General features: G+C 39.0%; 1 protein-coding gene across 6 annotated transcripts in view; it reads right to left on the minus strand.

Annotated features, from left to right (window-relative positions):
- Positions 1–15,870, minus strand: part of CPNE4 (copine 4) — a 433,913-nt gene that overhangs the window by 135,230 nt on the left and 282,813 nt on the right. For all 6 annotated transcript variants that reach the window (XM_050938446.1, XM_050938442.1, XM_050938441.1 and 3 more), the window contains 2 exons: positions 7,207–7,278; positions 4,511–4,585 (listed from right to left, as the gene is read on the minus strand). In XM_050938446.1, the coding sequence (XP_050794403.1) occupies positions 4,511–4,585; positions 7,207–7,278 (147 nt within the window). The remainder of the gene's footprint in view (positions 1–4,510; positions 4,586–7,206; positions 7,279–15,870) is intronic.

Raw genomic sequence — 15,870 nt, forward strand, 5'->3', positions numbered from 1 at the left:
GGCTCTGTTCAATATCTTCATCAACAACTTAGATATTGGCATAAAAGTATGCTTATTAAGTTTGCAGATGATACCAAACTGGGAGGGATTGCAACTGCTTTGGAGGATAGGGTCAAAATTCAAAATGAGCTGGACAAATTGGAGAAATGGTCTGAGGTAAACAGGATGAAGTTTAATAAAGACAAATGCAAAGTGCTCCACTTAGGAAGGAACAATGTGTTTCACACATACAGAATGAGAAGAGACTGTCTAGGAAGGAGTACGGCAGAAAGGGATCTAGGGGTTATAGTGGACCACAAGCTAAATATGAGTCAACAGCATGATGCTGTTGCAAAAAAAGCAAAATGTGATTCTGGGATGCATTAACAGGTGTGTTGTGAGCAAGACACGAGAAGTCATTCTTCCACTCTACTCTGCACTGGTTAGGCCTCAACTGGAGTATTGTGTCCAGTTCTGGGCAACACATTTCAAGAAAGATGTGGAGAAACTGGAGAGGGTCCAGAGAAGAGCAACAAGAATGATTAAAGGTCTTGAGAACGTGACCTATGAAGGAAGGCTGAAAGAACTGGGTTTGTTTAGTTTGGAAAAGAGAAGACTGAGAGGGGACAGGATAGCAGTTTTCAGGTATCTAAAAGGGTGTTATAGGGAGGTGGGGAAAACTTGTTCGCCTTAGCCTCTAAGGATAGAGCAAGAAGCAATGGGCTTAATCTGCAGCAAGGGAGGTTTAGGTTGGACATTAGGAAAAAGTTCCTAATTGTCAGGGTGGTTAAATACTGGAATAAACTGCCTAGGGAGGTTGTGGAATCTTCATCTCTGGAGATATTTAAGAGTAGGTTAGATAAATGTATATCCGGGATGGTCTAGACAGGATTTGGTCCTGCCATGAGGGCAGGGGACTGGACTCGATGACCTCTTGAGGTCCCTTCCAGTCCTAGAGTCTATGAATCTATGAATGTAAATATAACTACTGTATTCTGTATAGAATCAAAGAATATCAGGGTTGGAAGGGACCTCAGGAGGTCATCTAGTCCAACCCCCTGCTCAAAGCAGGACCAATTCCCAACTAAATCATCCCAGCCAGGGCTTTGTCAAGCCTGACCTTAAAAACCTCTAAGGAAGGAGATTCCACCACCTCCCTAGGTAACCCATTGCAGTGCTAGGTGAACTGATGTAGGTTACATCAGTCCATCTGGTCAGTGATCTGGTACTTTAGAGGCCTCTAACTGAACCTCAATGAGTTGAACCTTCATGAACTATCAGATCAAGTATATCTATAGTTGCATATTATATAACAGTTTGCTACAGCTAGGAAGGTGCCATTACAGAATATTGACTAAATCATCTTGGTCATATAAAGCCTCCACCTCCTAAAGAATGGTTCAAATTAAGTGAGGTCCCTCCAAACAAACCAGTAAGTAACATTTTCTAAAACTGTTTGACTTTTAAATAACAAAATCCCTGACTTATTGATACAGAAATATATGCTAAAATAATTTTGTGGTAGCCTTGATTAGACCATTCAGTCCACAAGGCAACTTTATTAATTAAAAGATTATTACTCAACAGATCCATCAGATCAGGCATAAGATAACAAAAAGAGCAGGTGCTACATAAGGACCCTTTGGACTTGTCTTCAGTACTGGGAGATCAACACTGCTGCAATCAGCGGTGTAACGTTGTACCCCATAATGCTTTATGGAAATATGCTTATGAAAGTAAATATGACATAATTGGAATATGTTTTATTCTAGATATGCCATGTAGCATATCTCTGCAAAGGTTATGATCTACTGGATACATTCATCCTATTTGTAGGCATGTGTCATTGTTGTATTCGAAGTTATGAATACTGGCTATGTACTTGTTTAATTTTAAGTAGCTTCAGTGAAGCAACTGGTCAGCTTCCTGAGAAAAGACTATTCTCAGTAAGTACCCAATCAAGAAACACTTAAACTAGCAATGAACTTGGAGATGCCAATCCACACCTGAGCTTTCCCAGGAATGTGGCCTGGCTGGTAAGGAACTCAGTCATTCATGGACATGTGACTCCAAAACTCCATCTTGGAGCTGGATTCTGGATAGAAGAGGGTCTCCACCCACAAGAGAAAGTCTATTTAAGCCCCTGGGAGACCCTCCATTTTGTCTTTAGCTAGCTCAAGAGATAGCCTCTCCACCATCAAAAGATACGTGAAAGAAACTGGAACAAAGGGCAGTAACCTCAGGACTGTGAGTGATTGCTGGACCCAGACTAGAAGGAGGCTATTCTGTAAAAGAAACTTATTGCAACATCTCTGAGGGTGAGATTTCATCTGTAATCACTTTCTTACTGTAATAGGTTTAGAATTGCATGTTTTATTTTATTTTGCTTGGTAATTCACTTTGTTCTGTCTGTTATTACTTGGAACCACTGAAATCCTACTTTTTGCACTTAATAAAATCACTTTTTACTTATTAATTAACCCAGAGTATGTATAAATACCTGGGGGCGAGGCACAGCTATGCATCTCTCTCTCAGTGTTATGGAGGGCGAACAATTTATGAGTTTACCCTGTGTAAGCTTTATACAGGGTATAATGGATTTATTTGGGGTTTGGACCCCACTGGGAGCTGGGCATCTGAGTGTTGGAGACAGGAACACTTCTTAAGCTGTTTTCAGTTAAGCCTGCAGCTTTTAGGGGACATGGTTCAGACCTGGGGCTGTGTTTGCAGCAGGCAAGCGTGTCTGACTCAAACAAGGCAAGGTTCTGGAGTTCCAAGTTGACAGGAAAAACAGACTCAGAGGTCGTCTCAGCAGATCAGTTGACAGTCTTAATGGGGTTTCTGTGATCCAACCCGTCACAGGCAGGTTTAGTGAAGACCCACTAAATCGATGGCAGAGTGCTCTCCGGTCGACCTCGGTACTCCACCACTCCGAGAAGAGTAAGGTAAGTCGACCGGAGAGCATCTCCCACTGACGCAGTGCAGTGAAGACACCGGGGTAAGTCAACCAAAGCTATGTAGACTCCAGCTACGTTATTCACATAGCTGGAGTAGCGTAACTTAGGTCGACTTACCCCAGGAGTGAAGATAAGCCCTTTGCTAATTTAGATATGCCCCATAAACAGATGCCCTGTGCTTAAAAGACTCTCTAAAATTACCATGAAGTGAATATAGCTCAGATGCTGAAGCATAGCTTGGATTAATCCTTTAAACTGGACTCATAACAGCCACAATCACAACCCTCTCAATGATATTTTCAGCAGATTATGTGGTACACTTATGGGAAGGAAATGGACAGTTGAAACAGCTGCTATGCTGTACCTTTCCTTTTTCTTTGTGGACATAATAGCATGAATGACAGCTGAAGTGAATGTTACAATTTTAAACAATGATTTTAAAAAGCAGTTACTAAAGTTAGTTTCTCAAATCTACCTAAATAAATTATCTGATTTTCACTGAGGATCCAGCAACTCCCAATGAGTGGATAATTCATCTTCCAGATGGGATTCATCATTTATGGTAATTAAAGATGCTAAATACAGGCATGCTATTAACCCCCGTGTCCTAATAAAATTCCAGCACTGCTGATTATATTCTGCCTACCTAAATTTTTGGTTAATATGCTATTATTCCTCACTTACGGTTTGAGCTTCCAAACACTGTGCCACCCACCCACACAAACTTAAATGTGCACATAAGCATTTTCAGGATCAGACTCTCTGAGTCTCAAACTACTATGCGGTATTACCATACGTTACTAATTAGGAACAGCATACCAGCCAAGAAGGGTCTGCATTCTAATGGTGGTTACAGGGATTCAGTGCAACAGTGATTATCTGACCTTCAATTATCTGAAATTCCCTGTTATCCAAAACAGGGTCATGGCCCCATGACATCCAATGATGTTCCCTCTACTACATTAAATAATTAAAATGCCTCCTATTACATTTGGATATTCAAGGTTGTGACTTATAAGCAAAGTTCTTGAGGTGAAAGGTGCCATATCGAGGTACAGTATTATATAAATATAATTAATAACAATGGGCAATACTGCCAGATAAAGATGAGTGAAGAGGGAGGTTTTAGTCTATGCACAGATTCCTGATTGAACTGGAGATGGCTTTGGCAAACACATAAGAAGGAATCTTTCTCTCACATTTCAAATACATTTTGCTGAGTAAATATATATATAAGATGATGTGAAGTATTCAAGATTATGTTAAGATGCCTACTTTGAGTATTACATCTTGATTCCTTGTAAAAAGCTCACTTATCTTAGCACTTTTGATCTGTGGCATTTTAAATAAATGAGGTCTCAGCATAATTAAATTGTCTTGGTTTTAATTACGTTCCCTTGAGTTTTTTTAATTACTTTGCAACTTGAGGAAAGCCTCATTGGGAGAATTGATCTGAAATCTCTGATGTGTTTAATAACATCAAGGAACAAAAATAGCTGTGGGGGAAAATCTTATTAAATCATATTTGAAGGCATTCTTATATCTTTCAATAAGGTTAATACCAAACAGCTTACCTTGTCATCTAATTTCCGTGCGCTGAATGAAAGTTCAACATAGTCATCATTGCCAGATAATTCTTCAGCAATCACCTAAATGAGAAGCTACATATGAGTTTTGCATGTATAATGAAAGAAAATAAAATTAGGAAAGATGCCATTTACCAACATGTGCACTATAGACCCTATCAGCTGGAAACTGACAGTCACCTTCCAAGAAACCAGACACCTAGCTAAGCAGAGATATCAAAATAGGTCAAAACAAAACACTTTCCTCTGGCAAAGTATTTTGCCTCTAACTGAGTGGAAGATGTTCATAAAACAAGTTGTTAATTTTTAAGATATTTCTGTGCAACCTGCCATGATAAATAGAAAAACTAAGAATGAAATTACCTGTAATTAATTACCATGAAATTCAGGCCATGTCTACAGCAGGAGGGTTTTGCTAGTATAGTATAGTATAACCGTATAGCACGATTATGGAGATGCAGTTATATCAGCATAAAGACACTGGAGGCTAAACTATACTACGAAGGCTTTGCTGGTACAGCTATTCCAGCAAAATCCATACTGGAGATGCAGTTTAAACCAGTTTAGTTAAATCATCTCCCCAAACAGCATAAACTCTATTAGCAAAATGACTCTTTTGGTTGGTATAAACAGCATCTGCAAAGGAGTGGGAGGGGAAGGGGGGTGAGGAGGAGCTCTTTGACCCATATCAACATATCAGCTAGAAGTGTGTGATATTTTCACATTCCTAACCAATGTAGCTATGGGCAGCAAAACTTTGCAGTGTAGACCTAGTCTGGTATAGCTTATGCCAATTCCCCTGGCTGACATAAGGTATGGCAGTATAAGCAGAGTTACTCTGATGTAACTTCATCTATATTAGTGCAATGTCTACACTAAGAGTGCTTTGCTGGTATAGCTATAGTGGTATACTCTAGTAGCTCATACTGGCAAAACTGCACTTTCACTGGTATGATTTATTCCAGCCCTCCTGAAAGAAGCTACACTGATAAATCACATCCCTGACTGACACAATCACACCAGCAGAAGTCTGTGGTGTAAATATGGCCTTGCGCTTCTACTAGTATTGTTATGTCAGGAAAAACTCATATGCCTGACATAGGTAGGCTGGTAAAACTTTTAAATGTAGAGCTAGGGCGTCGTAATTGGAAATGCCACCAAAACCAAAACGACATTTCAATTTTTTTCCAATTGAAAAATAATTTCCTGCCCACAAAAACGTTCCCACAAGTCATTCCCCAAAGGAGTACACAAAACAGAGATTCATGCCCATTGCCCACATATTCGCCAGCCAGATCCGTTTCTCACTCAGGATTAAACCAATAGACTCCAAAACCTTGGAGGACTAGTAGGGTGACCAATGACATCGTTCAAACCAGCTAGGTATTGCCTGGGTCAGAGTGATAATCAGTGTACTACAGCATGACGCTTCTATTATTCTACTATACAATTCTCAGGAGTCAACAGCGCTGCTTGGAGTCTCACACTGTTTCAGCAGCATCTACTGGGACTTTTCGGGACAAATTTAAAAAAAAAAAAGAACAAAACTGGAGGCTGACTTTAACCTACAAAATGTGTGTCATATAAAACTGGTATTTGGTCATGCAAAATATTCACATGCAGGGATGTGTGAGCACAAATCCCTAATTGTGCATGAAAACACAATCACAGTGCACACACCCATTCATTTTATATGTGTAAGTCAGACCTGAGTTGCTGAAAATTTGCCCTGTAATGTATTAGATGATATTTCTGTTCCAGGTAGACTACTGGCTGGAAGAATCATGTAGGACACATCACCTCATTAGCACATAAGGATTTGTATACCAAATTTTAAGCTTCAGCAATATTTTATCATTGAGTTACAAATCCCTACCTATGAGCACTGACAGAACTCTCTTTGAGTGACTGAAAAAGCACTGCTGTATTATTTTATTCCATAGCCATGTAATAATAATATATTGATTAGACAATTTTAATGGTAGCGCCATACTAAAGATAATAGTACACCTATCTGGGATGTGAGCCTTTCCAATTCACTGAAGAATACGTAACTCAATAGGAGTCGTGTGTTAAAAATAAGTTGCAACATTAACATTAGTAAATTCCCTATTTCACGGAGATGCAGTCAATATTACATCAGTGGTCTCACCCTTTTTGGGCTCAAGACCCATTTGTTAATGTTGATGGCCTATCATGACCAAGTAAATAAGCTGGGGTTGGAGAAAAGTTGTGCCCTGCCCCTGGAGGGGGTGGGAGGCCCTAGGGGAGTTAGGGTCCTGCTCCTGGGGGGTATGGCTTCTCTACACTCACCCCACAGCACAATGAAGTCAATGGGGCTACTCAGATGTACAAAATTAAGAAGATGTATAAGTGTTAGAAAAATCAGGCCTAAGTACATTTTTAAGACTGTAAAACATGAATTAGAAATAATCAAACAGTATAGCTTTCTTGCTCTGTATCTTTATCTGAATAATGCACTTTATGACACTTAAAAAAAAAAACAACTTTCTTGCCATTTGTGGATTACAGGTATGTCCCCAGAAACATTCAAATAAATCAGAAGGCTCAAAATATGTTTTCTGTTAGGGATCATGCTAACAACTCAATAGGAAATTTTTATGAAGAAGTAGTCACATCAGATATCTTTAAGCATGGGGAAAATATATTTAAGTCTGTCTTACTGTTATGGATGATTTCCCTGCTGTGTTCCCATGTTTCAGTAAGGATTTGGAAAGTTTCCTCTGTGAAACAATCTGTGCCAACACCAAAAACAAATGAAAAAAATTAGAAACTGTAGTAAATACATGGACTGTGATTTGATTTTTATGATATTGCAATTATTTGTATTTACACCTGGGAACCCTAATCCCACTGGGCAAGGCTCTACACAGACAGGTAGCAAGGGAAATAGTCCCTGACCCAGAGTTTACAGTCGTGACATGACAGGCAGGATGCAACCAGAGGACAAGTGGGATAGGGAAGGGTGGGAGGACAGGTTAGAATTAACACAGTTAAGCAGAAAAGCAGAAGCTGCAGTTAATCATTTGCTTAACTAATGACAGATGGAAGGCATCAGGGCAGAAGTAGGTTTTTTAAAAGGTTTAAGAGACAAGGTGGCAGCTTAAGACTGCCAGGGAGTGTTTCTGATCCTTGGGGGGCTGTACGGGAAAAATAATTCTACACAAATAAGCTACCAAAAATTACAATAACATTGAGTCTCTTTCTTCGAGGTTTCACAGTCTGTTTTACACAGGACACTCATTATTTAAAAACAAATAACTTTAAATTCAGACATAAACAGGCTGCATCACAATCTGAGTTCCAACTTTGTCTCCACAGGGACCATACTTTGTCTGGAGCTCAATACAGCACACCGACACTTCTAGTGGGTGACTAATGTACATCACGTAAACATTAGTCCAGGCATAATGATGAATTGTATGTTTTCCATTACAACAACCAGTAGATTTCCAGAACCTTGAGCATTAAACTAGGCTAATAAAAGTAGGAGAAAAAATATATTGTAGGGAAAATTCCTACACTAGCCCGCAATAAGCAAAAGATGCGGTGATAGACTAGTAAATGACCTAGTGTATTAGGTCATTTCCATTATATGATTCTATTAAAATGATTTTCATTAGAAACAAGTAAAAAATTATGAAATCCTAGATATATACTAGATAACACTAATTAAGAGAAAGCGTTATCAATTATTTGCATTGCAGTGGTTCCTAGGAGCCCCATTATTTGTTCAGAACCCATTGTGTTAGGTGCTGTACAAACACAAGACATAGAGAAGGTTCCTGTCCCAAAGAACTTACAACCTACTATCAAATATGCAGAAAACATGCAAAATAGAGCATGGTTTTGGTATTAAAAATAATCCTTTCCCATTTTGTACAACACATTTTTAAGACATTATGGCCCAGATGCACACTCCATGACCTTTAAAGTGCAGTAACCTAGAAATGGAGACAAAAGTCACTCTTATGCAAAGCATGCAAAAAACAACAATTACCCACTGAAGAGACCATAAAGGAAAGGGAGTGGTTTATGCCTGCTCAGCTGATGTTCTGGGAATTTGTATGGATTTGAACAACATGCTAAATTGGTAACCGCAATTATCATAACAGCTTTAACTAGCACACAGCATACTAACTTAAAGAATTACATACTGCAAAGCACAATGGCAACCTGCACAAGTTTGATACTGTTTTTCATTATCTCAGTGGGAGGCGGACTTTGAGCAGGCTTTGCAGTGGAGAAGGAGGAGTGAAGAATGGCACCCACATTTTGCTTTGCAGAATCACATATCTCAGTCTCTCACAGGCAACTAGCACTAAGACAATGCTGTTCTTTCAGATGCAACTTGCTGGACAGTGCCCCAGTGATGTGGCACATAGCCAAGGTAACGCAACTACTTTAACAGTGATAACAACAGCATTTGGTATGGGCGCAGCCAGAGCATGCTTAGTTTCACTTTAAGAAGTGGGATCCATAGAAGAAGCTGCTGCCATTAACTCTTTTTTAAATATATATATATATATATATATGTAGTTTAATTAATTCATTGCATTAAGAGTTTTGTTCAATGGCCACAAATACTGCAGATGAGACTGCTGTGTGGAGGCAGGAATTAGGTAGTGCACTAGGGCCTGGTCCACACTACACAGTTAAATCGATTTAAACAGTGTTAAATCGATTTAACTCTGTACCCATCCACACTACAAGGCACTTTAAATCGATTTTAAGGGCTCTTAAAATCGATTTCTGTACTCCTCCCCAACGAGAGGAGTAACCCTAAAATCGATATTACTATATCGATTTAGGGTTAGTGTGGACGGAAATCGAAGTTATTGGTCTCATTCCTTTAATGTAGCTACCCAGAGTGCACCGCTCCGAAAATCGATGGTAGCCTAGGACCATGGACGCACACCACCGAATTAATGTGCCCTAGTGTGGACGCATAAAATCGATTTTATAATATCGGTTTTATAAAACCGGTTTTAGTAATTTCGATTTTATGCTGTAGTGTAGACGTAGCCTAGGACTCCTTTGATCTACTCTTGACTCTTCCAAAGATTATTCAATCGACACACATCTGCGTCTCAGCCTATCCATCAGTCAAATGGGTTCAAGGAAAAATCACCGATCTCCCATGAGTTCTATGAGTTCAATTAACTTTTTTCAAAGACCCGTGAGAGATCCTCAGACGTTAAGCACTACAGACGTCCAAAGTATTATAAAGTTATGGGCTCTGTGCATAATGGAACAAAGGGAAAGTATCTTCTGAAGCAGGAGAGCAAAACACAATTAGTCAGAATAATTCCTCCTTCCAATATGCTTTGTAGTCCCTTAGATGTGCTACATTAATCTCTAGTCTATGATAGAACCCTTTACTTACTCACCTGAAGTTGCTAAGTTATCCTTACCCAGCCTCTTTAATAATTCCAGCATTTTTGTCCTGAACTATTCACCCCATTTCAATTCTAGCCCTCCCTTCACACCTTTGCGAGTTGTTCAAAGTACCAAGATGCACTGCACATAAAGTAGCTTGAAACTCTGGGGTTTCCACTTGTGTGGCAGCTACATGCATCAAAATACAGTGAATGGAATTTATTTTGACGTTCCTATTATTAGCTCATTTTAATGAGACCCGCTCTCTAAACTATTAGTGTCATTTTGCCGCGGCAAACAGTCTGCATATGTAAATATGTGTATTCGTGTGTGAACACCCACACGTTGTTAATCAAGTGGCCAGTAGAATAGATCCATCTGGCAGCTCTACGCCTGCATCATCGCCTCAAATAGTAATTAACAATTAAGATTTGCAGGCTGTCATTTAAATAATTGACAAAAAATCAATTTTTACAAGCAGTAAATTGCCCTTTTTGTCTGCATGCTAAAAAAGTACCCGTTAGTGGCTGGAATGGCTTTTTTTTTTTTTTTTGGAAGCTGCCATCAATTATGAATCACATTTATTGCTTATCTATAGATGTAACATTACTTCCCCAGCAGAACCATAAAGAGCATTAGCTATTCTGGCTGCCAGTAAGCAAGTTTCAGCCAACTGGAACACATGAACATAGGAAGCAGCTGTTTAAGTTCAGAGTTACAAAGAGATGGTTGAACTTGCAATACGGCCAAAGGCAAGGCATTTATCAAAAGTCTTTTGTTTGTTAGACGTCTTTGGTTTGACTCCTACTTCAGCAATTCACAACTGAAAACTTTAGGGGGAAAGGTGTTTCTGCAATAGCGATGTGAAGAAGTGGTACAGAAAGTGAAAAATCTTCTCTTTCTACAAAACAGATATCGGAGGGCAGATTGGACCCTTTTTTCCCCCAACAGATTTTAAATACATTTTCCTGAGGTCCCTGATATTGTACTGAGAACTGGAAATAGGAGTAGAAAAATACAAATGTTCCATTTAAAGAAAAAACACCAGATATATAATGATGTTATACATATTCAAATATATGAAAATTAGAAAGTAGATTCATCCAAATTTCCAGATCTTCAACATTAGGGTCAAATTCTAAGATCAGTTCCACTGAAAAAACTCCTTTAAGGGCCTTCTGGGTTTACACTGCTGTAACTGAGCTCAAAATCTGGCCCAATGTATTTGGGAGAGAGAGGCACCCAAACAAACTCTGGATCTTGGGGTGATTAAATCTGGATCCATATTTTGCACTTTGATCCCAGCTCTAGTTTTAAAATGGTATGAAAGCTGCTCTGCCTGGGTTTTGTTTTGTTTTAAACTGTGGGGATTATAGAAGTTATGACAGTGAAGATCTATGGCATTGGCAATGATGTGAATAGCGCCAACTTCCCACAAAAAGCTCTGGCAACATACATCAGAATTAACCTACAATATCTGTTACTTAAGCTTTGGTCCTTTTTTGACAAGCAATTACCAAGCATGTCAAGCTGCCAAGCCGTGTAGTGGCAGAAGTGGTTTTAAGATGTGCACAAAATTGACTAGGATAAATGTCCAAGATCATTTTCATTTGTGACATATGCCAGGATATGAACTCTGGTATTTGGAGGTTGAAAGGCTAGACTGGTAATCTAGTGTGTCAGCTAAAGCTCATGAGATAACCATAGTTAAAAGAGAAAAGAATTTAGTAGCTGTGGAATGTCAAGACCCCTGACTTATCTCTAACCTTATATACTTTGTCTACACTGGTGGGTGAGTGGGTGTGTTCATGCACACGTCCTGCTTAGCAGTTAAATTAATAGCATAATTTCACTATTTCACCCCTCCCCACATTTAATCTTATTGTAGACACACACAATGCCCTCGCCCTCCCACCCCCATCCCCATTAAAATGCTGAGGGTTGTTGATGTTTCACCCATATTTGAAACAATGGTTCATTAAGGCAAGATTAAAAGAACTGATCTACTCAGTCACACTCTGAAGACCTCTCCCCATTAAATTCTTTTGTCTGAGGCAATGTCATTCAGGAGGGACAGGAATAGCTTAGTGGTTTAAGCACTGGCCTGCTAAACTCAGGATTGTGAGTTCAATCCTTGAGGGGGCCATTTGGGGCAAAATCAGTACTTGGCCCTGCTAGTGAAGACAGGGGGCTGGACTCAATGACCTTTCAGAGTCCCTTCCAGTTCTAGGAGATAGGTATATCTCCATCTATTATTCCTCTCTCTCCACTTCTGCTGTATCCAACCCCACTTTATGGATTATGTTCTTCATAACACATGCAACACACTTCAAGACTGGATTTGAATCCTATTGTACTGATCAGTCCGCAGCATGTTTAGAGTTGAATTAAGGCTTTTTCTTATTTGCTAGTGATTTTAAACAATGACAGCAGCCTGCCAGCCAGTCAGAACAGGATACTGGGGGAAAAAGTCAGTGTTCACAACTATAATATAATAGGACTCAATGACATTGTTGGAAAGGGTTTATCGATATAAAATGATTTGAAATTAAATTAGTGTGTGGAGCCTCTAGCTCTTTGGGAAAAATTGTTTTAATTCATTAATTTTTCATGGATCAATGCCGTAATTCATATAAAAGATGCAATATGTAAAACAAAGCATTAAGAACTGTGAAAAGTGTTCCGATAACATAAGTCTTTGAGTTTCATGCCATAATGGAAACGATATGACCTCAAAGATCACGTGGAACACTCTGATACAAAAGAATGACTAAACTAGGCCCCCTAAGGATTACAAAGGGATTTTAAACAGTTAGTAGAAGAAAACTAATAAGAGTTCTGCATGGGATAATTTGACAGCACTCTGAGCCAGCAGGAATAAAATGGCATTCATGTCCCACAAAGTACATTATTCAGCCCATTAATGAATTCAGTTACTGCATTCTGAGAAGAGCAGGGGCCAGATTTTTAATGGTATTTAGAAGCCTAAATATAAAGACAGGTACCTAGTGCAAGCTAGGTGCCTATCTTCATTTTCAGATGCCTTTCAAAATCTGGTCGTATGTCTTTTTCAGCATATGAATAGTCTTCAGTCTATTGGTCCACTACTCTTACACAGAATATTTCTATTAAATAGAATTTAAATTAATTCAGGTCTAATCAGGGGTCTTTTAGCCTTTTCCCAACTTGAGAGCAGTGACTGAAAGTGGATTAATTAGCTTCAAGTGCATAATCCCGTTAATGACATATAGTATTAAGAGTATATGTGAAGTAGTGACAATTATTATCAAGAAATAAGATCCTTAATAAAATGTGTGCGGGGTGGGGGTGGAGGAGTACTTTAAATCTCAAAATAATATCTGCTCAGATTCATGGCATAGAGGGGTGCAAGCATCTGTTTGACATCGGCTGCAGGTGTTCTCCAGGGATGCTGCTCGCTACAACAAAAGGCAAAGTGATACATTGCAACAGTTTATTTTCTTTCTTTCTTTCTTTCTTTCTCTTTCTTTCTTTAGCATTTCTGTACTTAAACTACCCAGTTTTTTGGGACTAGTTTAGGGCCTAATCCTGAAAACAGTTATGCATATGGGGGACTGGTTGTGAATTGTCAAGAAACCAGAGAGCTATCACACTGCTGCTGTTCTGGGAGCTTTTCTACAACAACTTCATTAGTTCATAAGTATTAAGAATAGAGCTGGGCAAATGTTTTGACGGAAATGTTTTGGCAAAAAATGCAGATTTGGTGACTCCAAAACATTTCATTAATTCATATCAACCATGCCAAATTACTTCGGCAAAAGCTTTTTTTTCCAAAATGAAATTTTTTAATTCAAAATTCCTTCATTTTCATCTTTTAAAATTTAAAAAATGTTTAAAAATGCTCAAAATCAAAACAAAACATTTTGGTTTGGGGAGAATAAAATGTTTGGTTTGGCCTGAAACAATTTTTTTTTAAACTTTTTTATTTGCCATACATTCTGAAAAAACTCAGTTTCTGTTAATCTCTGTATGATTTCTCCCCACCACCACCAAATTTTTCAGAATGGCCAGAGAACTGAAAACTCCATCATTCACCGATCTCTCATTAAGCACATAACATACACAAATAAGCATAGTTTCTTTGAGCAACCAAATGGTAGATATGTAAAAAATACAGGCACTGCTGAGTGAAGTGGCACTTTTTTTTAAAGCTTGAAATCTTTCTCTGGTATCTCATTTGAAAAAAAATATATGTTGTCCTTATGGTGATGAGGAATACTTTCACAATCTGAACCAAGTGTAACTGATGCAGAGATGTCTGCCTGAGTTAACAGAAAGCCTGAAACAATTGCCTGAAACTGAGAGATGTGCCCTGCTCAACTGGAGAGTTAACACAGATGCCCGAAGATGATAATTTAAATGTTAACATTACTAACCATTTCACTGCTTAATGAAGCAGTGAGACAGGAGAAAGACAATCATATGAACATCTATTGAGACTGATGTTTCATTCTGGTCATTTTGGTGAGTGGTGACTGGGAAAGTAGAACCAGTTTCTTTCACCTCAGTCAGACAGAAATACCAGAGGGTAGAAGCAGAACCCAGCAGAGCCCCCAAGTTTTGCCCCTTGTCCTGACCAGTAGGACCCTGTTCTGCTCTGGTGACAACTAGGGCGCCAGATTACTTCCTCTCTAGCTCTAGCAGCACTGTTCCTCCCTCACTAGGGGTTAACTGCAGAACTTGCTGCATTGGTTGCCCTCATTTCACATTTTCAAGCTTTTCTTTGCAACCATGAGGGTTAGAAACATAATTTTTTTTAAATGAAAGCTGAGATTTTGATGTCAAAATTTGACACTGGAAACCAGAGCCTGGTGTGCCTATATCTTAATCCAGGCCAGCCCATGGGTATATCTGAACCCTACTGAAGGGAAGCCAAGCTTGAGGAACCCAGCCAACTGTGACTGACTTCTCAAGTGAAAAGAGAAGAGAGGGGGACCATTCGAGCCCCGGATTAGAGTGAGTATAAATACACTTATTTTGGTTTAGTTTCAACCACCATACCAATCCTCCCTCCATTTTTTTAATATACTTATATCTACCTCAAAGTAAATTCCTCTGGGGATGAAATTTTCCAGACTTGGTCTCCTCCCAACCCTGAATTATTCTGGAAAGCTTCAGTCAAAAAAGTTCAGCTATATGTTTACATTCTGATTAGAAATACATTCCAATTAGAAATTTTGCACTCAGATAACTAAAACTCAGACTGGAGCAAGAAACATCAAATTTTGCTTGTTTGGTGTTATGGGTTCTATTCTTAAAGAAGCTCAAAAATACCCAGTCCAATATGGCTCTAAATCAAGGAACTTTCATTCTTTCATGCTTCAGGGTTTGTGCATTGCTGCAAAAAGCACCCTATAAAAGTTATGAATATGTTTCAACTTCAAGATACATTTATTGAAAATATCTTGGGATTCTCACTGCAGCACAGTGTAAAATCTTGACAGGCATTCGCATCTGTTTGTCGGTAGTGACTTCTGCAACTGAGTGAGAGTTCTATTATTAAATGTTAGTTTTGCACATTAAATTTAGGGCTTGTCTACATGGCAAGCGAAGGGTGTGAAACTACAGCACACCAGTTTTCCATGCAGTAAGTTCCTGTGAGGGCTCTGCTACAGCACAGTTCCAGAATGTGGCTCAGCATACAACTGCTACTTCAAAGCAGCAGTGCTAAGCCACACTCTGGGATTTTTACTGTATCAGCACCCACATGGGATGTTACTAGACAGCAAGCTACTGTGCTGTAGCTTGCCATGCAGTAACTTGCCTTGTAGACAAGCCCTTAGAAATTAAGTAATATTTGGTGGAAAACTTAACTGGTGTATTTCCCCATAATTTCCCCATACTAATATCCCCCTACTGTTACTCACACCTTCTTGTCAACTCTTTGAAATGGGCCACCCTCATTATCA

This window comes from Gopherus flavomarginatus, chromosome 2, assembly GCF_025201925.1.
Source record: "Gopherus flavomarginatus isolate rGopFla2 chromosome 2, rGopFla2.mat.asm, whole genome shotgun sequence".
NCBI lineage: Eukaryota > Metazoa > Chordata > Testudines > Testudinidae > Gopherus > Gopherus flavomarginatus.